This window comes from Castor canadensis, chromosome 6 (assembly GCF_047511655.1).
Source record: "Castor canadensis chromosome 6, mCasCan1.hap1v2, whole genome shotgun sequence".
NCBI lineage: Eukaryota > Metazoa > Chordata > Mammalia > Rodentia > Castoridae > Castor > Castor canadensis.
The window spans coordinates 15,679,157-15,703,747 of NC_133391.1; the positions used below are offsets into that span (position 1 = coordinate 15,679,157).

The 24,591-nt window shown below is 48.6% G+C and overlaps 1 protein-coding gene across 1 annotated transcript in view; it reads left to right on the forward strand.

The window, feature by feature from the left end:
• Positions 1-762: 762 nt before the first annotated feature.
• Positions 763-24,591, forward strand: part of Galnt17 (polypeptide N-acetylgalactosaminyltransferase 17) — a 433,611-nt gene continuing 409,782 nt past the window's right edge. Inside the window, exon 1 of the mRNA XM_074075764.1 lies at positions 763-2,083. Within this exon, the coding sequence (XP_073931865.1) occupies positions 1,846-2,083 (238 nt within the window). The 5' untranslated portion in view covers positions 763-1,845. The remainder of the gene's footprint in view (positions 2,084-24,591) is intronic.

Consider the following 24,591-nt stretch of genomic DNA (forward strand, 5'->3'; position numbering starts at 1 on the left):
ATGTAGCAGGAACTAACAGATTTATTTGGTTTTGATGCCTGATTTTTGTTACTTGGCAGTCTAATTTCTTTCTTAAGGCCTAAAGAATTCAATGCATCAAACAGGGCGTTTGGATTCCAGAATTAGGAACTTCCGGATTTGGGGAAAAAAAAAAAGAAATGATCATGGAAACCATTAGATAAATAAACCTTCTTCTTATAATAAAACGCCCATAGAGGTGTGGGTGTCGCCAGAACCAGTGACTCTGATGGTCGGATTTCTCTTAGGGTTGAGAACTCCTGGCCTGGCTGGGAAAAGTAGCAGAATCCGAGTCTCCAGGCCGGATTTTCCCTCTAGCCATCCCAGGCCACGCAGCGCCGAGCTGCGAGCACACAGAAAGGGGATGTCTTCATCGCCACCCGGGATGGAGCGAACCCGCCCGACCAGGGACAGCTGAGCTCCAAAGGGTCCTCCTCAGCGCAAGCAGTGGCCAGCGCCAGCATGACTTGACTGCTGGGGTCCCGCGCGCGCCTCCCTCTCCAGGCGCCCCCGCCCGCGCTTGCCGGGTGCGCGCGCACGAGCGGGGCGCGCGGGAGCTGTGCGCCCGGCAGCCTGCGGGCGGCGGCCGACTGGCTCGCGGGGACCGGGTGGCCAGGGGCGGCGGCGGAGGAGGAGGAGGAGAAGGAGGAGGAGGAGGAGGAGGAGCCGGCGCCGCAGCCGCTCCCCTCGGGCCGCGCCCCGCCTTCTGTCGCCACCTGCGCGTCCCCTCCAGGCTTCCCAGCCCCCCGGGGGGTTGTGTGGGTTCGCGGTGCCGCAGCGGCGGTGTTACTGCGACCGCCAATTGGGAGACTCGGCGTTTGGCTCCCGGGGAGCGCGGGACGAGACGCGCGGGCCCGCTCTGCCGAGTGGCGGCGGTGGTGACGGAGGGCGCCAGCGCGCGTTCCTTCCCGGGCGCATTTTGGAGAGGCTGCTAAGAGAACTGCTGTGACTTTTGAGGTCCGACCCCTCCTTCCGGCCAGCGTCGCGACGCGCCAGCTCCAAGACAGGCCAGTGTGCCCGGCCAGGCCCCGAAGGCTGCTGCGTGCTGTTGGGACTTGGAACGTGTCCGGGAGCAGGCGGCGCCGTGCGCGCTTGGTGAGTTTGCTGGTCCCCGGTGCGAGGGGTGGAGAGGAGATCACGCTGGGTCCCTGCTGTCGCCACCTTCGCGTTGCTCCCCCGCCCTCCACACTTTGGGAGCAATTGAGACTTGAGCGTGACTGCGGACCACAAGGATGAGGGCCCCGGACGCGTGCTTTCTCTCTGCCCCGCGCGATGGAGCCGACTGGTGAGCGGAACAAAGACACCGGCCCGGAGGAGCGGGTCCTTGGCTGAAGAGTGCTGCCCGCCCGCCGCGACGGCTGCCTGCGGGCCAGGGTGGTGGCTGTGCGGCTACCGGAGTGGCGCGCTCCAAGTCGGGCACCTGCGCGCCAGCTCCCGCCCCGGCTCCCCAGCAGCCGATCAGCTCCGAGTTTCGCGCTGGTCGCTCCCCGCGGCCCAAGATCCAGAGACATAGTCGTTGCTGGTGCTGCCGAGGGAACCCCCCGGTCCCGGCCTTTGCCCGCGACGCCTGGAAGGGGCTGCGCACTGTGGACCCAGCACGCATCGCAGGCAGCGCTTCTGCAGACCCGAGGCTGCCTTCCACGTGAGCGATCGCGCTCCTCCCCGATCTCCTTGTCCTCCCAGTATTCCGCTTTGGGGCCAGCAGTGGCCAGGAGTCTTGTCCTTCGCCGTCAGGTGTGTGAGGCTCGCACGGCCACCCGGCTGCCCTGAGCCTCGCCGGAACCTGAGCGGACGCGGGTCCGGGTCTAGGGCCGGTGGGGTTGTTTGATGGCTTCACTGAGAAGAGTCAAAGTGCTGCTGGTGTTGAACTTGATCGCGGTGGCCGGCTTCGTGCTTTTCCTGGCCAAGTGCCGGCCCATCGCCGTGCGCAGCGGAGACGCCTTCCACGAGATCCGGCCGCGCGCCGAAGCGGCCAACCTCAGCGCGCACAGCGCCAGCCCCATCCAGGATGCGGTCCTGAAGCGCCTCTCGCTGCTCGAGGACATCGTGTACCGGCAGCTGAATGGTAAGGACGCGCGCTGGTACCCACGGGTCTCGCTTGGCGCGGGCAGGCGAGGCGCAGAGGCGTCCCGGGGCTCTGTGCGCTCTGCGTCCCCGAAGCCAGCGCGTGCGTCCTGGCTCCTGCGCTCTCCCTACCTTCCCTGCCCTGTGTCGGTCAGGAGCCCGGGGCTGCTGGAAAGAACAACTGTTCTTTTCCATGTCCCAGCACTAAGTTTGGTTTTATCCTGGAAACATGACAGTAATGTTGGCTCCTGGACCCCGCGTGCCAGGCAGGAAATCATTCCCTGGTGATTCTAGCCCAAGCAATGAAACTAGTGCAACGGCCAAATGGGACTGGTGGCATGGGGACCCAAGTCTGGAGAGGAAGTAGCAGTTTGAGCTCCGGCTTTAGTGGGGCGAGATGGGCAGCTTAAACGCCTGCAAAGTCAAGGCATGGGTCATCCATGGAGCTGATGCACTTAGGTAGTAAGTTGAATGAAAGATAATGAAAGCGTTCTCTCTCTCCTGCTGCACAGGCGCTCCCGGGTGAAGGCTGCTATTAAAAACATACCTGTTTCTTACTGGGGGACCTGCAGGAGGGCACTTTACGTTAAAGTTCATAGTGACCTGGGAAGCAGGCGCTCACAGAGTATGTACCAAAGCGACATGTGTCATTCAGTTTAGTGACAGTTGTCAGAATTCGCATCATTTAAAGTCTTCCCACTTGGTGCATTAGAAGAAGAGAGAGGGAGACTTTTAATAATATCCTGGCACCAGGGAGGACAGTTATGGTTACAGGACGCTTTCTGTTCTGTCCCCAAGGTGAGTGTGACACAGTTGAGTATAGGCAGCTCTCAGGATCACATGGGTTTATGCAAGGCAGGTACAGTGAGTACTTAGGAATAGCTGTCTCCTCCGTTACTGAGTTTCTAGCTCATGTTCCCACAGGGTTTCAGAACTGCAAATGATCATAAAGCTAGTGATGTTCAGTAATTGATGGGATTCTTGCCAGACTCCACCCAGTCATTACAAATGCATTGTCTCATAGAACTGTTAACATGTCCAAGAGAGGTCCACCCCATCCGCAGATGGGGAATGAGAAAACAAGACTAGGGAGGTTAATTAGGATGCTCGTGTCCTGTTGTCTGCAGTCAGAACTCTGTGTCTGGTTGACCACAAGGCCTGTGGTCTTTGGCCACTAGTCACAAACTTCTATCTACAGTCTCCTAAATTTTAAGATTTGTTAAAAAAAAAAAAAAAGAAATGTGTGTTGCTGTGAGTACAGCCATAATCTGTGTACAGCTGAGGACCAGACTTCACTGTCTTGACTGTGGTGAGAGTGACAGACTAGCCCGGGGACAGAGGGCAGGAAAAGGATAGCACCAGTCTTTTTTTTTTTTTTTCTTCTTGTCCTCTGAGCATCTCTTCTGGGTAATTCCAGGGGGAGATATGGTCAGATTCCCTGCACTCAGTCAAGGTCTTTTCAACATCATTCAATAATTGTCCAGGGGATGCCTTGAACTTGCACCTACAGAGGGAAGCTACAGTCCTGCCCGTCCCTGGCAGGTATGGTGTGGCCAGGTCATCAGGACAGCCCACTGAGGTCATACAGAAGCTTTTCTTCCCTAGTGTCTTAAAAAAAAATTAAAAAGGGGACAGAATGAAGCCAAAACTGACAGTTCATATGTGGGAGAATGAGATACTTATGCGACTAGGTCTTAATATTCTGCACAGATACTCAACGCCAAGGATAACCTGAGTCCCCTCACTGTCAGGGTCACAGGTCATTTCAGTAAGCGTCCATTGGGAACATTAAATGTGACATAACCACATCTTTCCCTAGGAATAATAAAATTCTATATGGCACTCTCTTAAGCGCAACAGATGTGCATGAACCCATGTAGTCTTTGCAACAACTCTGAGGTAAGTGCTGTCAGTTGCTCCAGTGCCTGCGGGATGGAGGCTCAGACTGCCTGGATTTTTAGAGTGCATCAGAATCACCCCAGGGCCTCTTCAACACAGAATTCTGGGCACTACATCCCAACAGCTCTGATTTGCTAGGTGCCTGAGAATTTGCCTCTTACAAGCTGTGTCACAGCAGGATCTACTTACCTAGACCCTGGGCAAGGAGAGAACAGGGGCAAAAGACATTCAAATTTCAGCAGCAGCTGGTTTGGGAGACTTGTGAGGCACAGATACTTCCTTCCAACGTTCTGGAATCTGGGGCTCTGGCCTCTTCCTCTGTGTCCTTCTGCTCTGTCTGAGTGGGCAGCCATGGGGTGGGAAGCTGAATTTTCTTGTCTTTGGGGCCTCTGAGAAAGAGCTGGCAGTAAGGCCCTGTGGATCATTTGTGTTTTGTTTTTTTTTTTTTCTTTTGAGCAATCTTGAGAGCTCAGGGCAGGAAGTGGCAGATGTTATCTTCCTGGCTGCCAAGGGAGCGTAATTTGTAGTGACATGAAAACTGGAGGGCAGAGGCAGGGAAAAGTGAAACGAGGCCCCTCCCTCTCTGTACCCCACCCTCAAGTGCTCCATCCTTGCCTGCACTTGTGTTGGGTAACACGGTGTCTTATCTCTTGGTACACCAGGCCTGCAGCAGAGGAAGGAGAGGGTCAGGAGGGGCCCCCTCCTGAGGCCTTAGGGAGGTGGGATCTGACTTCATGTGGCTTCTTGCTCTGTGTCTGTTTCTATCCATTGCTGCTGAAGGAGAAGAACCAGCTATGCAGAAAGAAAGGTGTTTTCTTGCAGAGCTGGGAATTGAACCCAGGGCCTTGAGCATACCTGCTAAGCACTCCAACACTGAGCCACACCCCAGCTCTTTCCTTAAGGTAACCTTGACCTCATTGTTTCTTATTCCTCAGCTAGAGCAAAGGCTGGGTGGGGGCCTGCTCCCTTGGTGCACAGTACAGCTGGCATTTTAAGACTTGATCAGCTAGATGTCTGGCTCACGCCTGTAATTCTAGCTCCTCAGGAGGCAGAGATCAGGAGGATCACAGTTTGAAACTAGCATGGGGGAAATAGTTAGCGAGACCCTATCTTGAAAAACCCTTCACAAAAAAAGGGCTGGTGGAGTGGCTCAGGGTGTAGGCCCTGAGTTCAAACTCCAGTCCACATGAGGGGGATAAAAAAGGTGGAACCACATCTTACCATATCTTAATTACCCACCCCCATCCCTCAGCATCTGACACAGCACCTTGCACATAGTGTGGGCACTTAAGGTTTGTTGGTTGACTAAGTGGATGGGAGCGAGTTTTAGGAAGTAAATGTTGGCCATAGAGGAATAACCTCAAGATGGTAAAGACTGGCTTGGGTGATGTGGAGAAGGGAGAGGGCTGCAAGGACTTAGGCCACAGAGACTGAGTATGAGGGAGCTCCTTGCCTCCACCTCCCCATCACCTGACTTCCATTCCCCCCTGCCCCCATGTTGCCACTGTCATCTTGCCCACTTCTTCCCCCTGCTGCTACCCATTATCTTGTTCCTGACCATCTTGCCCCCTACCCACTCACGTGGACACTATCTTAGCAACCGCACACCACCATCTTGTGCCCCCCTTTTCCCCATCCCTTCTGCCATCACTACACCGCCCCCCACCCGCCATCTTGGCCCCACCCTTCCTTCCATCTTGGCTCCATCCCCACCAGCTTGGCCCCCGTCCCCACCCCTCCATCTGGGGTCCACCCTTCCTGATGTCAAGCCATCTTGACCCCAGCCCTGCCATCTTAGGCTCTGCCCCCTTCCATCTTGGCCCCACCCCTGCCAGGTTGCCCCCCAACTCTTAGCCCCACCCCCACTGTCTTGGCCCCACCCTGCCATCTTGGTCCCGCCCCCGTCTTGGTCCTGCCCTGCTGTCTTGGTGCCACCCTTGCCATCTTGGCCCCCACTCTTGGCCCCGCCCCCACCATCTTGGCCCTGCCTCTGCATTCTTGGCCTCACCCTGCACCCTTGGCCCCGCCTCTGCACTCTTGGCCCTGCCCTGCCATCTTGGCCCCACCCCATCTTGGCCCCGCCCTGTCGTCTTGGCCCCGCCCTGTCGTCTTGGCCCCGCCCCGTCGTCTTGGCCCCGCCCCACCGTCTTGGCCCCGCCCCCAGACTCCTGACTCAGAGGAGTGTGTGTTGTCTGGTGTGATTTCATATGTGAGTGTGGCTTAATATGGCTTTGTTTTGCAGCATACAATCAATTCAGAGAAAATTTGGACAATCTGAAACGAATTGTACGGGAGAAAGCAAAACTTAAAATGTATTTTTAAATGGCGGCATGGTGGTTCTGTACCACTGTTACGGACCCAGAGACAGATTTTGACCTTCAGTCACCTTGTGAGGAAGTCACTTCTTTCATTTTAGAGAAAGGCAGAGGACAGGGTGGCCACGTGGCTCCATAGGTCAGGCGTTGGTGGCCCGTTTTCCTGTCCAGTGCCCTCCAGATGAGGGGGACAGCTGGGGACGACTGGAAACGGGCTGGGGACAGGGGCACTCAGGGGTGATTGATTGCCCCCCCCACCCCTACCCAATGCTTCCTGGACAGGGCACTGTCCCCACCACCCCCCATGACTCTGTGGCTAGAGGAAATGCAATGGCTTTATGTTGGCTTCCAAGTTTAGATTCCAGAAGGATATTGAACAGAAGCAGGGCTGCTTGGAGAAATTGAAAATGGCTGTGAAAATGAAGAGAAGTCACAATTACCCAGCCCTGTCCTGCCCTCAAGCCACACTGGCACCAGAAGCCAGAGAATGAAACTGCAGAAAAGCAAAATGCCAGAATGCCCCCCCACATCAAAAGAAAAACCAAAGACCTTCCAAGGGCACCTTGGACAGCTTGTGACATGAGCCAACCCCCCCCATAAGGAAAACCCTGTGTGTGGGGGGGGTGGGGGGCACACGGGAGGTTGGCTGTGGGGTCTCCAGGGCGGAGGCAGAGAGAAAAGCAGGTAACCTCTCTTACCTGGAGGGCAGAGCCAGCCCAGGGATGTCCCTGCTTCTCTGCCTGAATGTGGAGGTGCATACATGGTCCATAGATGCTGTGTGGTCCCCTACTGTCCCCTGGGAGGGATGTGAGAAGACATATGTTCATGTGACACCAGCCACTGTGGAGGTGTCAGGAGGAGGCCAGGACTGTACACCTTCCAGTGCTGCTCACAGGCATGGAGCAGGGCTTGGTGACAGGCAGGAGCCAGGGTTCTAGAAGGCTCTGCCATAGAATCTGGATGCTGGAGGGAGGCTCACTGCCTTTTATCTCCAACAACTTAGCATCTCGTGGTGTCTGGATCCTTGTGGAGAAATGGGGACTTCCATTCTCAGGCAGCTCTGAGATATAGGCACATCTGTGTTGGCTAGAGTGTGTGACAGGCAGCCTGACAGCCAGGACAGCTGCTGCCTGCCCAGCCCAGGCGCAGCCAGTGTCACCCTAGCTGAAGAAATCCAGCCCCTCTGACCTTTGCTTGTTGGCAAGTCAGGGGTGTCCTTGTGAACAGGATGAAAGCTCAGTAATGAGAGCTCAGAGTGACAGCAGGAGAAAGGCCAACTGAAATGAAGAGACAACCTAAGATCAGACAACCCCAAGTCGTCAACGATGTGCTAGAAGAAAAGCTGCGAGGTGGGCGTCAGAGGGACAGGGATTCATTTCCTTTTCTGTCAACTTATTAACGCAGTGACTTTGGGCGAGCCATTCCACTTTTTACTGTAGAATGGAGTCGTGGTGTGTCAGGATGAATTCAGATTCAAAATGCAGAATGTCAGCGTGACACTGACTCATGGCAGCTGTGGGAGTATCAGGTCCTTAAAGGCGACATCTTGAGCCATCCTCTCCATTTGATACCTGGGGACACCCTGGCTCATATTAGGTGCTCAGCTGAATGCCTCGATAGTAGAGCGTGGTCATTGTCATCTGACATAAATCTCAAAAGAGGTGAAGAGGGGATCCTTTCTGGTCTAATTTTCTTGATGCTCTGAATGAACTCGTGACCCTTTTTCTCTTCCATGTGTTTGCCTATGGCTGAACTTGATTTTCTCCTCTATCTCCTCATCCTCCCCTCTTCCCTTACTTATAAAGGTGGTGTCTTTGGTGACCACTTCTGAGGCATAGGAGAACAGCATGGTCCAGGATCCCCCCATTATCCATGGCTTTTTAATTTAATTTTAATTTTTTATTTCTATTATTTTGGCAGTACTGGAGTTTGAACTCCAGGTCTCATGCTTGCTAGGCATATGCTGTGCCATTTAAGCCACTCCACCAGCTCTTTTTTGTGATGGGTTTTTTTGAGATAGGGTCTGGTAAACTATTTGCCTGGGCTAGCTTTGAACCATGTCCTTTTGATCTCTGCCTCCTGAGTAGCTGGGATTACAGGCACGAGCCACCAGTGCCTGACTTTTGTGTGTGCTTGACACAGGGTCTCCCTGTGTTGCCCGGGCTGGCCTCAAACTCTCTGTCTTCCTGCCTCTGCCTCCAGAGTGCTGAATTTTTTTTTTTTTGAATACTTCTGATTTGTGGTTATTTGGCCCTAGGGATGTAAACCCGTGGGTGCCGAACCCACACATGTGAAGGCTGACTGCAGTGGGCGCACAGTGCTGGCCCTGCAGCACTGGACCCACCAAGCCCTGGACCCTGAGCGACTCCCTGGGTCACTCCCTGGGTCACTCCCTGGGTCACTGCAGCTGTGACCCAAGTCCACAGGCTTGCTGTCTCTGTGGCTGCCCTGGAACCTCAGTGGACGGCAGCCCCACTGCCCTCTTTCTCTGGCTCCTCTTGGTGGGGCCCTCAGCCTGACCTGACCTGTCCCCTTTCTCTTCCTGTACCTCCCCAAGCTGAGGAGGGAGTAGACTGGCTGGAGGGCCTGTCCCCGGACCTCAAACGACACAAAAGCTTTGCTACCCCAGCTGCCACCATGGCAGCCCACCTCACACAGGGTCTGCTGGACAGGCCATTGCAGGCCGCCTATCCTCCCTTGTCCATCTTTAGTGCATGTCACTGGGCATGACAAGCAGGTTCCAGAGGTGGAACCCACAGTGCTGAGGAGCCGACTTCCCAAGGATGGGCCTCCTCCTGGGGGGACGGGAGCCACAAAGGAGCAGGTACACCTCCCTCTGCTTCAGCGGTGGCCTGGGGTCCCTTGGATGAAGTCCAGCAAGGAGGAACGGTGACCGTGCACTGTGTCTGCCCCCTCTCCCCCCTTCCTCTTTTCTTCCTCCCTCTCTCCTTCTCTCCCTTTCCATAACACTTAGAATAAATGCAAGCCACACATGGTGAGACGACCTTCTCCCCCATAGTGATTGTCCCTCACAGTCATTCATCTGCTCTGACATGTGAATGTGGCCTTGGCCACCAAGCGGGTAGTGTTACCCTTAACAAGACCCTGTCACTGCTGACTGCAGTCTCAGCCTTGCCAGACATGCACAAAAGAGCACCACAGTCATTGCAGGCTCCTGCACCTGTTGCCATTGTGCCAACAGTCAGTAGGGAGCAAGGTTCCATGCCAGCCTTGGTTACCATGGCTAATTGTGTGCTCAGTGCTCTGAGGGCGACCTGTGATTCTGCACAGCTTGCTAGGTGCTCTTGATTCCTGGTAGAAAGACGGAGACTGAAGGTCAGGAGACCCAGGTTCTAGGTCTGCTTTGTTCTGAGGACTGCAGTTTGCACCGAGGGTCCTGTAACTTGCTGATTGCCATCCCTCCCCCATCTTGGGAAAATCTCTTGCATTCTACGAGGAACTATTGACAAGCTCTTCATTCCTGAAAGCCTTCCCCTGTCCATCTTTCCAGAATTAATTGTTCTTTCTTCTGGGATCTTACTTTGCAAGGGCTTTTAGTCCTTGTTCACCTCTGCCTCGCATCATCATGAGTTGTTGGCATAGGTTGTACAAGGCATAGTTTGTAAGAGAATGGGCTCTTTATTTCTATGTCTAGTAATTCCTTAGTAAGTAATTTGTTCTTACTTAAAAGTCAACAAGAAGTGGCAGCTAGTGTTAGTTTGGCATATGACATTGTCCCGTCATTTTATGTCTTCTGTTCTTTTCTTTGTATTTACAAGATGGCTGCTGTAGTTCCAGCCATTGCATCTTTGTATAAAGTAGGAAATACTGCATTTGAGAGGCCACATCTGCTCCTCTTGTCTAATAAGGAAGCAAAATCTTTTCTAGAAGTCTCCCTGGCCAGTACATAGATAGCCCTGTGACCAACTTTGCTTTGAGAGAATGATTGTTTTCTATCAGAAGTAATATAGTGGTTGCAAGGCAGGAGAGAAAAAATGACATTGTTTCAGTGAATATTAAAATGAAGCAAGCCTCCTGGTAACTAGGGATCCAGCTACCTCAAATCTTAGGTCTTGGTGTTCTCATTAGGTGTGACTTGGACAGAGCTTGTGGATGAAAGGGACACACAGAACTGCATTTTGTTTTGGCAGTACAGAGATTTAAACTCAGGGCCTCACACTTCTAGGTAGGTGCTCTACCAGTTGAGCCACTCCACCAGCCCTTTTTTGTGGTGGATATTTTCAAAATGGGGTCTCATGAACTATTTGCCTAGGTTGACTTCAAACCTTGATCCTCCTGATCTCTGTCTCCTGAGTAGTTGAGATTACAGGTGTGAGCCACTGGTTCCTGGCTTTAGAACTGCATTTTGTCAGTGTGCAGGTGCATGTTTTTGCATCTCTGAAACTGGGATTCAGGTAACAATTTTGGCTGTGTCATAGTTTAATTGGCAACATTTCTCCTAATGGATAAATAAAAGCAGCGCATCTTATAATAGAAGGTTTCTTTGATTTGATAAGTATGTATATGTGTATACCATAGTTTATCATATGTGGCTATTTTTGTTTTTGTTGTTGTTTTTATTGTTTTGAGACAGTGTCTCTCTATGCAGCCCAGGCTGGCCTCAAACTCAGGATATCCTGTCTCTACCTCCTGAGTCCTGGGATTATAGGGAGGCACTACCTGCCTGGTTTCACAGATTTTTTTTTATAGAATATCTACCACACACCAAGTGTTTTGTGTGACTTAATTCTCCATCAAACCTCCTTATGCTAATGTACTCATTTTACAAAGGAGAAAGCTGGAATTCAGATTCAGATAGATTGTCTGCCATCCTGAAGTTCACAAGGTGTGAGATGAGAATGGACCAGCTGGCTTCTGGTCCAGGGGCTGTAGTGTGTGTGTGTGTGTGTGTGTGTGTGTGTGTGTAGTGAGCTGGGAGTGAGGCAGGGACAGGCGGCATGCCAGTCACAGGGTGGCGTCACAAACCTTCCTTCACTCAGGCTTAGCAGTCACTAGTGTGCAAAGTTGGAAAGCCATTAATTCCAGCATTCTAAATTATGCTCCGTAAGCTTTAAATCCAGCCCATAATTAGAACGAAATGTGAGAAAAGTGAAATTGATATTAAGTTAATTAAAAGGCTTTGCTTATATTTGCAAGAAAATTAGCACAACAAAGCTATAGTGCTGACAAGTGCACATTGCTAATTTCTTCCCTTTGGGTTGTTCTCCACTGGCTGCAGGCAAACTTGCTTCCTTGGCTTCTGCCGTGCGCCCTCCCTAGGGTCACATGGCTATCTTCCTGGGATCACAGGGACTTTGAGATGGTTAGAGAAGGTGCTGGCCACTTTTTTTTTTTTAATTCATATGTGCATACAATGTTTGGGTCATTTCTTCCCCCTTCTCTCCCGCCCCCTGCCAAGCTCCCTCCCTTCCCCCCCACCTCTTCCCTTTCCCCCCAAACCCTTGCTACCAGGCAGAAACTATTTTGCCCTTATTTCTAATTTTGTTGTAGAGAGAGTATAAGCAACAATAGGAAGGAACAAGGGTTTTGCTGGTTGAGATAAGGATAGCTATACAGGGCATTGACTCACATTGATTTCCTGTGCGTGGGTGTTACCTTCTAGGTTAATTCTTCTTGATCTAACCTTTTCTCTAATTCCTGGTCCCCTTCTCCTATTGGCCTCAGTTGCTTTAAATTATCTGCTTTAGTTTCTCTGCGTTAAGGACAACAAATGCTATATAGTTTTTTGGGTGTCTTACCTATCCTCATATCTCCCTTGTGTGCTCTCTCTTTATCATGTGATCAAAGTCCAATCCCCTTGTTGTGTTTGCCCTTTATCTAATGTCCACATATGAGGGAGAACATATGATTTTTGGTCTTTTGGGCCAGGCTAACCTCACTCAGAATTATGTTCTCCAGTTCCGTCCATTTACCAGCGAATGATAACATTTCGTTCTTCTTCATGGCTGCATAGAATTCCATTGTGTATAGATACCACATTTTCTTAATCCATTCGTCAGTGGTGGGACATCTTGGCTGTTTCCATAACTTGGCTATTGTGAATAGTGCCACAATAAACATGGGTGTGCAGGTGCCTCTGGAGTAACCTGTGTCACACATAGTCTTTTGGGTATATCCCCAAGAGTGGTATTGCTGGATCAAATGGTAGATCAATGTTTAGCTTTTTAAGTAGCCTCCAAATTTTTTTCCAGAGTGTGTGTACTAGTTTGTACTAGTTTGTACTAGTTTGCATTACCACCAACAGTGTAAGAGGGTTCCTTTTTCCCCGAATCCTCGCCAACACCTGTTGTTGGTGGTGTTGCTAATGATGGCTATTCTAACAGGGGTGAGGTGGAATCTTAGTGTGGTTTTAATTTGCATTTCCTTTATTGCTAGAGATGGCGAGCATTTTTTCATGTGTTTTTTGGCCGTTTGAATTTCTTCTTTTGAGAAAGTTCTGTTTAGTTCACTTGCCCATTTCTTTATTGGTTCATTAGTTTTGGGAGAATTTAGTTTTTTAAGTTCCCTATATATTCTGGTTATAAGTCCTTTGTCTGATGTGTAGTGGGCAAATATTTTCTCCCACTCTGAGGGTGTTCTCTTCAGTTTAGAGACCATTTCTTTTGTTGAGCAGAAGCTTTTTAGTTTTATGAGGTCCCATTTATCTATGCTATCTCTTAGTTGCTGAGCTGCTGGGGTAGGCGCCGGCCACTTTTTCATAGCCACCAAGCCTTGAACAAGCAGCCATGCCATCCAGCTGAGGGCCAGGTCCTACAGGTGTGTGTGTGTGGTCAGTGAATTCTCAGAAACCACCACAAAGGGCTGGTGAAGGTCCCTGGCATCAGAAGGTATGTCCTCCAGGCCCAGAACCTGTCTTCTCATTCCTGTGTCATCTGATTTCTGTTGCACACCTGGGTTTGAATGTAGAATTTTCATTTGGACTTCCTAGAAGATAGGTATCATATCTTTTTAAATTTTTGTTTTAATTAACTGATTTTTATCAGTACTGGCGTTTGAACTCATGGCTTTGCATTTCTAGGCAGGTGCTCTACCACTTAAACCGTACTTGTTGTTCATTTTGCTTTAGCTAATTTTTGGATACGGTGTTGCGTTTTTGTCCTGTTGGCGAAAAACGTACACTACAGTAATGTGCTACCATACGCAGCTTGTTTGTTGAGATAAGGTCTCACTATCCTCCTCAGCCCAAATGGCAATCTTCCTGATCTCTACCTCCTGAGCAGCTGGGATTACAGTTGAACCACTGCACCCAGCATCTTAAAAACAAATGCTACCTTTTAGATCAGAACAGGAGCTGAATGTGGCAGGCTGCCCTCAGGCAACCTAGACCTGTCCTTGTCTCTAGTTGGGATGGCAGAGGTAAACCTGCATTTGCCCAAGGAATTTTCTTTTCTTTTTTTTTTTTTATTATTCATATGTGCATACAATGCTTGGGTCATTTCTCCCCCTTGCCCCCACCTCCTTCCTTACCACCCACCCCGCCCCCTTGCTCTCCCCCCCACTCCCTCGATACCCGGCAGTCTCCCGGCTTATCTCAACCAGCAAAAACCCTTGTTCCTTCCTATTATTGCTGATACTCTCTCGTCAACAAAATTAGAGATAAGGGCAAAATAGTTTCTGGCAAGGAATTTTCTTTTCCTCCTTGGTGCAGCGTTCCTCTTCAGCTCCCCCTGCTGTCAGGTGTGGCCATGTGGCTGAGTTCTGGGGGGTGGGAGGTAAGGGAAGTGCTGTTTGCCACTGTGAGGTCTGGCTCATAAGAACTCCAGTGGGGTCCTCCAGGCTTTCTACTTTTCAGAGGTGGCTTTGGGCTCCTTCTCTTGGTAGCCTGCAGATCCTTGAACCATGAGTGACTGGTGGAACAGATGCTGCTCTCACCTGCTGTCTCTTGCTTTCTCTGTGCCTTGGACCATTAAGTCAAGCCAGTGTGGCTTTGGAGCCTGTCTGTTGAAGAAGCTAGTGTTACTTATCCTAATTCATTAGACAGGACTGGAATGCTGTACGTCTTTGGAAGTAAGCAGGCCAGCCTTTCTGCTTTGTGTCTGTGTCTTTGATTAATATGTCCAGCAAGCTAGGTGCCTGTTGCTCACGCTTGTAATCCTGCCTACTCACGAGGCAGAGCTCAGGAAGATCATGATTCAAAGCCAGTCGGTAAATATTTCATGAAACCCAATCTCAAAAAAGGCCATCGCAAAACAGGGCTGGTGGAGTGGCTCGAGGGGTAAGCCCTGAGTTCAAACCCCAGTACTGCAAAACAGTGAGGGGGGAGGGTGTAAGGTAGTAGGATGGGGAGCCACCTTCTCTAGGCCTGTGTGTATATTGGATCTGCTGCTAGCTTTAAGGAAAGAGCCTTCCTTCTCTGTGTCCTGGTGTTCTGTTTGCAGAGTGACTGGTTATAATCATCTCCTTCTCCTGGTTGGAGCTGAGGGATAAATATTGAAATATAGCTAAGTTGTTTGCAGTTATAAACAAGTAAATAATACATGTATTGTGTTTATTATGGCAGATAGAAATTGACGTTTTTCAAGAGGAGACACACTGCAAAGGTTAGTTTAAGAATTAGCAATTAAAAAATCATGGTGTTTGGTGGCACTGCATTTTAAATCACACAAACATTTCCTGTGTGCGCCAAAGTCCTCCCCATTTCCTTCAGAACAATTACCGAAATGCATCCAGAAGATAAAAATGGAGTTCAGGGAAGAATATTTAAGAGCTCTTTAATGATGTTAAAAACTTTTGCTAATTTGCCAAGTTGTTCTAAAATGTACTTCAGTTTTTATTTATTTTTTTCCCACTTACCCATCTTCTTTCAATTGAGCCAATTCTTGGAGACCTGAAGAAGGAGCTGAATTTACTGTGAAAGTACACAAATCTCAGGAAATCGCTTCCCAAGAGCTTTTCTTCTTTTCTGTCATTAGCTGAAGGTGCACATTCAGGAAGATAGAAGAGCTCTTGGGCTGTGTTTATTTGCACAAATCCATTTAGGGAGAAAAACAAAGCTAAATGGTAGTTAGAATGGGCATTTGACTTACCTTTCTTTTACTGAGACCCTGATAACTTCATCCTCACCTTCCCCACAAGGACCTCAACTTTGCAAAACTGTAGCTAGTGAGTAGTTTGTGGTCTCCCTGCCCCCACCCCAAAGCATTATTACTTCTTGTTCCAGCTCCTTCTTAGGGTTCTGGGGGACTTTGACCTGTCCTCTTCCCCAAAAGAAAGTTATCTGGACTTAACAGTTCACACTTTCAGTAGGCTGTAAGTTCACAGGCCTCTCCTGGATGATTTTCTCTCTCTCTGTCTTTTTTTTCTTTTGCAGTACCAGCGCTTGAACTCAGGGCCTATACCTTGAACCATTCTACTAGCCCTTTTTTGTGAAGAGTGTTTTTCGAGATAGGGTATCTTGAACTATTTGGCCAGGCTGGCTTTGGACCACAATTCTCCTGATCTCTGTCTCCTGAGTAGCCAGGATTATAGGTGTGAGCCACTGGTGCCTGGTGTCCCCTGGATGATTCTCTTGGAAGCCCAATCTATCAGTTCAATAGTGTTGTGTCCCAGACAGGAGTTAGAGATGTGATCTTAAGCTTGCCTGCTGCTCTCCTGGTGAGGGGAATTTGTACAGTGGACTAAAAGGTGCTCTAGTTGGAACCTGTATTAATCATCTTTGTGTTACTGTGGAAATTCCTGAGACGATCAACTTGAAAGAGGAAGGGTTAATTTTGGCTCACAGTTTTGGAGGTTTTAGTTCATGGTGGGTGGGCCTGTTGCTTTTGGGCCTGTGCTGGTCAGGACATCATGGTGAAAGCAGATAGTTCAGGAGGTGGTTCAGCCCATGGCATCCAGGAAGCAAAAAAAAAAAAGAAAAAGAGAGAGGAAGGGGCAGGGTCACAATATCCCCTTCAAGGGTACACCCCCAGTGACCTTACTTCCTTCCACTAAGCCATGCCTCCTAAGGTTCCACCATCTCCTAAGAATGCCCCAGTTTGGGGACCAAGCCTTCAACACATGAGGGTTGAGATCCAAACCATAGCAGCATCTCAAACTTCCTTTTGACTACTTAATTAAGCAAAGCCAAAGGTTGGAGGCTTGGTCAGTCACATAATGTTGATGAGCCTCAGTTTACCCATCCTGGAGTAGCTGCTCCCATAAACACGATAAAGACTGTGTGAAGTTTGAGGCATACCTTGAAGAGTGCCTGCAAATAGAAGAATGTCAAGTGACATTATTCGTGTTGTAATGGCTACAGTTATGACCATTACTGGTCCACAGAAAAAAATGTTCAGCCCTTCCACAATTTAGTTTTCTGCCCTGGAAAATCTAGGTAAAACCTAAATCTCTGTTCAGTTTTGTAGTTTTAAGGATCAGAAAAACAGATTCAATCAGGTACACTTTTGTGTAACCCATGACTGGTCAGGGTTCATCACATCTTTTGGCAACTAGGAAATTTGGATCTAAAGGAATGGGAAATAATTTCCTGGATGTGTGGCCTTTAAAACTTTATCTGAGCTGAGCTCTGGTGGCTCATGCCTGTAATCCCAGCTACTCAGGAGGCAGAGATGAGGAGAATCTCAGTTCAAAGCCATTTCCAGGCAAATCGTTCTCAAGACCCGATCTCAAAAAAACCCAATACATACAAGGGCTGGTGGAGTGGCTGAAGTGTAGGCCCTGAGTTCAAACCCCAGTACTGCCAAAATAAACAATATCAAATAAAATAAAATAAATCTGTGCATTATTTGATATTATTGTCTTCAGAAGTAATAATGATAACCTTATACAGCTGAGTACCACTTACCTGAAATGCTAAGGACCCAGGACCATTTCAGATTAAGGAATATTTGCATGGAACTTGCACAGCATCGCTTATTCCAAAATCCAAAACATTTTGGGATTTATAGTATTTCACCTATTGAATTTCAGTCGATAAGAGAGTAATCCTCCTCCCATTGACTGGCCGTGGTGACTGCTGTGGTAGAGAATTCAGTGGACATGTTTCATGACTTCCCAGGCTGGCTCTGAGCTTCTGCCCTGTCCTCTGTCTGGGGACATGCTTCCTGGAGCTGGAGCTAGTGTATCAGAAATTGGGCTACCCAGAAGCCATGGTGGAGAGACCAGGTGGAGAGAGAGAGAAAGAGAGAGACAGAGACAGAGAGAGACAGGTGTCCTAGGAGCCCCAGCTCTTCTGGCTGGGGCTGCCCAGTGCACGCACCAGGCTCGAGTGACACCATCATATCATTCTGACCTCTGGCCTTCCAGTCTCACTGAGTTGATACCAAGTGGACTGAGACAAGCTGTCTCCACCCAAGCCCTGCCCACATTGCAAATTCATGAGTAAAATAAATGTAGTTGTTTTAAGCCACTGACTTTTTTTTTTTACAGCAATAAATCATTGGAACCCAAGGACAGCATCTGTGTACTTAATAAGAGTTTTTGGTTTTTTTTTCTTAAACATAAGAAGTAGAAGGTTCTGATGATGGTTGCGGATAGTGATGCTACAGTAATAAATAGTGAGACAGCTAACATTTATCGAGCACTTGCTTGCTGTGCCCATCACCACGCTAATGGCTTTATGTGAATATAAATCGGGTAATGAGGTTTTTTGGCAAGTCTTGGATTTACCTACCTGATTACTGCAGAGGGGGTGAGGTTGGCCAAGAATTTCAGGCACCATTTGGCCAAGTTACCATGGACCACTATGTAGCAGTGCTTTGTTGGGGTGAGAGAAGGAGGACGGTGGCTGGCTGGTGATGGGTCCAAGCCAGCCAGTGGGCACCACTAAGATAACTTCCAACATCATGCCCAGCCCTGTGGCTCCTGCGACCAAGTTTCCCCTCTCACTGTGTCTGATCTTTTAGCAGAGACGAGTGGCAGAGTCTGTTTCTACAGGTGATAAATGATTTCCTCCTTGTCCACCTGGGCGTTGTGCTCGAAAGAACACACAGTGTAACCGTATGGTGTGCTGTTCTCTGGAAGTTTGAACACACTGCAAACTTACTTTAATTAAGCAGAGTGGGAAGTGGGGACTTACGGTCTCATGTCAGCAGATGGTGACATCTGTAATCACAGCACTCTGGAAGTTGAGGCAGGAGGATCTCAAATTCAAGGGCAGCCTGGGCCAGTCCAAAAAAAAAACACTACAAAACTCACCAACAGTGAACCAAGCAACCAACCAAAACAAGACAAATAACCCCTGAGGAAACAAATCAATATCCCTTACTTTCCTTCTTATTTTCGACATTTGTTTGTTTGTTTGTTTGTTTTTTTGGTGGTAGTGGTTTGGACTCAGGGCCTCATGCTTCCCAGGCAGGTGCTTTAACACTTGAGCCACTCCACCAGCCCTTTTTTGTGTTGGTTATTTTCGAGATAGGGTCTTGTGAACCATTTGCCAGAGCTGACTTTGAACCTTGATCCTCCTGAGTGGCTAGGATTACGGGCATGAGGCACCAGCCTGTGCAAGAACATTTCGTACTTCATTCTTACCTTTGAGACACAGGACACCTCCACACACATGGAGTGAGGCTGTGCTTCCCAAGCCTGTGTTCATGTTTACTTGTGATCGGTAGCAGTTAGCTATGAGCGACTGGAGACGTGCAAAGGGAACACAATGGAGGATTTCAAGGCCTGGAGTAGGGGGCGGGGTGGGGACCTGGACGCTGTTAGGCAGAAGTGGTGACCATGGGAAGAAGAGATCACAAGGTCTTGGAGAGAAAACATTGTAATTAAACTGTCTAACTCACACAAAACCAGCCTGAAGACTGAAATTGCCCAGCAAGGTCATAGGATGTCGTCAGATGTTTTTAAGTCTAAGGATGAATAAAATACCTACAATGTGTCTAAGGTAGCTGGAGAACAGACAGCTCCTGAAACAGTTGATCTTTAACTTGAAACAAAGCTCCTTGGCCCAACTGTACCATAAGCATCAGGTGCACTCAATAATCCTTTGTACACTTCAATTCTTTGCACCTCTCTGAGCCTAGGAGCCCCTTGGGGACATGTGACCTCAGCGCTGTAGCCTGGACTTGGGGCTAGGAATTTCTCATGGACAATCTGGAAACAGGAATTTTGGACCTAAGGCCCAAACTCCTGAGATTCCATATGCAGATCCGGCCACCCGCCCCAAACACCAAATAACGAGGCCTGGTGAAGGCAGAGAAAGGAGGTTTATGACACAGCTCGGGACATCCATGGGAAGAGGCAGGGTTACACTCAGCCCATCTTCAGCCATCTTCGGGGTACAGACATGAGCTATAGGTTTAAGCAGACAAAGAACTGGGGGCAGGGGACAAAGGTATGCACAGTTAATTTGTTCAGTGACGGATGTCATCTGGCTGGTCATTAGTTCAGTCCTTGTTCTGGGCGGTGTCCCAGGATTTATCTGGAGCCAGGCAGGTGGTCCATCCAAAAGAAGGTGTCCTGTTGGGTGCAGTTTCAGTCCCTTGTCCTAAAGATGTTATCAGTTCTGTCCTTTCTGGGATCCAAGGTGGTTGCAAAGTGACTGCAAAGAAACAGGCTTAGATAGATACAAATGGAGGCAGGGATGCCAATCTTCTGTTTTTAGTTAATTCATGTGCCCAGTACTCAGACCCCAAAGGCTAATATTGTCATTCTCACCCTTAATGATCAGGTGTTTTTTTCCTAATAAACTTTACCATCACTTTCACTAGGTTTTCATCTTGCCCAAATTCATCTCTCACCAAAGCAAGAAGATAGCTGTGTTGGTCTTCTTATTGCTTGAAGTGTTGACTTTCCTGTAATATTTTGGAGGAATTTGGAAAAAGAATACCAATTCCAAGCTCCCCCAACCTGGAGGTTCTGTACATGGCATGCGCTGAAATCTGAAATGTTTCGGATTTTGGATTTTGGAATTAGTGATGCTTAACTGGGAAGTGCTCTGCAAATATTTCCAATAGTCCTGGTCCTCAGCCTTTCAGAGAAGTGGTTCTCAGCCCGTGTGAGGTAGAACTTGGAGATCTTCCCCTTGCACCCCAAAACTCAATAGGCAATTTCAGTGAACCTCCAAAATGGTTGACAGGCCTGTTTTGAAGTTTTGGAGTGCCACCATCCACGGTTTTGTTAATGGCACTGTTGCAGTCTGTGATCAGACTTCCAAATTCTTTGTATCCCACAGAGAAGAATCCATGGCAGGACCCGTGGGTGTAAAGAGAGTTTATTAAAAGTTAGGGAAATAAATTACAAAAGGGAGCACGGTGGGGCACAGGTGGAGTCTGCCGACAGTGAGCTTCTCTTGTTAGGTACTTTTAAAACTTACGCTAATCTATGGGAAGGAGGAACCAGGTGATTTTTCACCCAGTAATCAAGTGGGGAGAGGCATGGGTGGTTCGAGGGTCGGGTAAGGGTGCTCTGGGCTGTCTCTGGGCAACCTGTTTGAGCAGATGAGTCCCAAGCTCTTTCTACTTCTAGCCTGCCTTAGTTTCATTTTCTTTTTCTTTTTTGGTGAACTGGGGTTTGAACTCAGGACCTATACCTTGAGCCACTCCACCAGCACTTTTTTGTGTGTGTGTGATGTTTTTTTTCGAGACAGGCTCTCTTGAACTACTTGCCTGGGCAGGCTTCAAACTGAGATCCTCCTGATCTCTGCCTCCTGAGTAGCTGGGATTATAGGGGTGAGCCACCAGGGCCTGGCTTCAGTTTCACTTTCTGTTGTTTTGGTTGTAGTCAAGTGAGATCTAAAAGTATGAAAAGGAAAATTCCAGAGAGAAGTAAGTTGTAAGTTTTAAATGGCATGCGTTTCTGTCCTGTCTGGGTGTGGGTCATCCATGCCTCAGCTGCTGTCAGTCAGGAGCCATTTGTGTAGTCTCAGTTGTTATCAGGTTGACTGCTTGGTATCCCAGGTCTTGTGTTCAAGGTTCTTTATTTTACTTACTAATGGCTCCAAAGCACAGAATAGTGGTGCCAAGGAGGCATCTCTGTATAAAACCTGGAAGGACAAATGAGCCTCCTGCTGTGCTACAGGTACAGAGGGGAAAGCCCTGTCTGTACACACTGAGTTCCTACTCTATGGTTTCTGGCATCCATCTGAGCCACGGAAGGTGCCCCCCTTTCCCCTGCCCAGGGGATAACTGGGCATTTTCTCCTGGCAAAGCTTGAAAATCTCTACTTGACCATTGCTGCTTTGATAGCTATGACATCACTGTTAGAATGGAAGAGTTGCAGAATGGATAGGTGGGAAGACAGCTTAATGTCACACAGCTGGAGCCCACAGCTGCTTACAGACTGGGGGTACATATAGGAGGTAGGTTGAGAATTTCCAGGAAGGTCCCCAGGCAGGATAATCTTCAGTGGCCCTCTGACCTTCTCGAGATACTGGCCCAAGGGTGGACCATTTCTTCTAAGGCCAGGTGGGAAGTTTCTAGTAAATGGCTAACGGTGGGTGTTTGAGCCTCTCCACTAGCCCTTTTTGTGATGGGTTATTTCAAGATAGGGTCTCCAGAACTATATGCCTGGGCTGCCTTCAAACCTTGATCTTCCTGATATCTGCCTCCTGAGTAGCTGGTATTACAGGCGTAAGCCACAGGTGCCCAGCTATGTAGCTTCCTTTTGTTCACCCTAACAAGCACCCCTAGTTTGGACTCTGTAAAAATACTGAGTTTCCTTAAGGCTGTTGTAAAGACTAGATGAGTTGATTCACAAGGAATGCCTGGTAAATTCCTGACTTCTAGTGGATTCTTTCCTGTTTTCCAAATATAACTTTTTAAAAATTAACAGTAGCTACATAAATTTCAAGAAGCTATTTCTTCTACTTTTTAAGCCTCAAAACTTTTCCTTCAACGTTTTATATTACAAGAATCATCACAAAATAATGAAGCCTTCCCATTCAAGTATCTACAAAACCAGACGAATAAACAAACAAAAAAGGCCTGGAAGTTTCTATAGCATATCAAAAGAAGTAAGCAGAGACCAGGGATGGTGCCTGGGATTAATGTGCTCTGCCAACTAACTTTCATACTAAGTTATTTCCTTAGTGCAAGTAATTTCTTTAAAGTGAATCAAGTTACTGTTCAATTTTTAAAAATCTTTCCATTTTTTATTTTTATTTTTTAGCATATGTTAACTATACAAAGTGTAAGGGGTTTCATTATGACTTTCCAGACATGCATATAATCTACTTTTGTCACTGGAGGATGGGTGAGGGGGCTCCCACAGCTTCCCAGTTTCCACTTAAAATCACAGGTCCTTGAGATCATGAAGATGAAAGCGTTTCAAGGTGTGTCACAGCAAGGAGCCTAACAGGTGGAAGTGTTAATGGCAGGGTGCAGTCTGTGAGAAGATTTCCAAATTCTTTGTGTCCACGTAGAAGAATCCACGGCTGGACACATTGGTGGAATTGGAGTTTATTAAAAGTTAGGGATGGGAATTACAAAATGGGGTATGGGGGGACCAGGTGGGGGCAGAAGCAGAGAGCGCTTCTCTTTTCCTGGTGCTTTAAAAACTTACACTAACCTATGGGAAGGAAAGAACTTGGTGATTCCCATCCCATAATCCATGAGTGGGGAGGGCCATGGTGATACCAGGGCCAGGTGAGGATGGACTGAGTTGTCCCTGAGCTAGGGTGTGAGTAACCTGCACACACTGGCAACTGACAAGAAGGCTCAGAGAAGGACAGGAATGTTCAACCTGGGAAACAAAACTAAGTCATATTTTCTAAGAGTCCCAAACTTTCCCTACTTCCATCCTGCCTCAGAGGTTTCAGCAAGGATTAATTTTAGTATAAAAGGATAAAGGTTAGACAAGGTTGGGGGTTTGCTCCCAGGAAACGAGAGCAAAGCCTCAAAGTGGTGGTTCACTGTCTGTGGTCTTCTACTGACCTGGGATGGGAGATCCAGGTCGCCCAAGGTAGTGTCCCTAACCATTGGATAATAAGTTCCGAGTGCCCAAGATGGGTCATGTTTATTATGATAACATATGGGGATATCACCTAGACCCAAAACACAGGTTCAATAGGTGAGCTTTAGGACTTTCTTTGCCAGACAAGCCTTTCCCTCTACCCATCATCCTCACAGCATAACATCTCAAAGAGGAAAGGAGAAGCAGGAAGCTCCTCTTTGTCTCCCTGTTCCTGCAGCTTAGCATCTAAAGGTGGGGGTGGGGGTGGGGGAGGAAGCTAGCTGTTTTGGCTTTCCAGCCAATGTCAGAGTCTGGCCCTTTAAATATGTATTAAAATAATGTAACTTCCCCTTTCTAACTCTCCTGCCTCACTTTCATCATATTACTTATCCCCTCCTTCTTTTCCCCTCCCTCCCCATACCCCGCAAGTCCCCCTTTTATTGTCATCTTCTTCCCCCAACTCATCCACATAGCAGAGGAAAAATGTGATGCTTGTCTTTGTGGGACTGGTTTATTTCATTTAACATGATCTCTAGTTTCATCCATTTTCCTAAAAATGATATATTTTCTTTTCTTGTTTTTGGGTGAGTAAAATTCCGTTGTATACACATTTTCTTTTAGCCATTCATCTGTTGAGCACCCAGGCCTGTTTTGTTGAGACAGGGTCTCACTGTGCAGTCCAGGCTGGACGCAAACTCATGATCCTCCTTTTTTGCCCTCCCAAGTGCTGGGATTACAGGTGTGTACTACCATGCCCAGCTTTCCAGTAGATTCTTGATCTGCAGGTGGTTGTGTGGCCTGTGGTTTTGTGGCCACGCTAATCGTCACTCCCTTTGGGGGTCTGTTGTACCTCCTGTGAGCATCCTAGAACTGGTTGTTCTGCCTGCCCCAGGCCTTCATCTCACTCCATCAGGAATGTCTCCTGAGATGGAGCTACCTGAATATATTTCATTCGGAGTGCAGTGTTAATTTTTTCTTTGTTCTGGGGACCCAGGGCCTTGCACCAGTTCATTGTTGTTCTGATCTCCCTCACTGACAATCCTGTGCCCACACACACAGTGGCTGTCCACAGCCCATCCCTGCATCTTCCAGCTCCCTCATCCTTCCTGCTGCTGCCGCCCTCCTGTGCCGCCCAGGACTTGGGGACTGACTGTGATTGCTTCCATGTCTGCACAGGCTGGGCTGCACTGTCCTTCCTCTGTGTTCTTCCCATAACACAGTGGGCACCATGCCATTCCCTACCCCTACCCAGGCTCTTCCTGTAGCCGAAATTTTGTTCTAATCTCTTCAAACTCAGTTCATTCTTCAGATCCAAGGTGCCTTTCCTTATGAAAGTACTAAAGATTGAACTCAGACTGTCACTTACTAGGTAGGTGTTCTACCACTTGAGCCATGTCAATCCTTTGCTTTGATTTTAGATAAGGTCTCACCTAGGACTGAG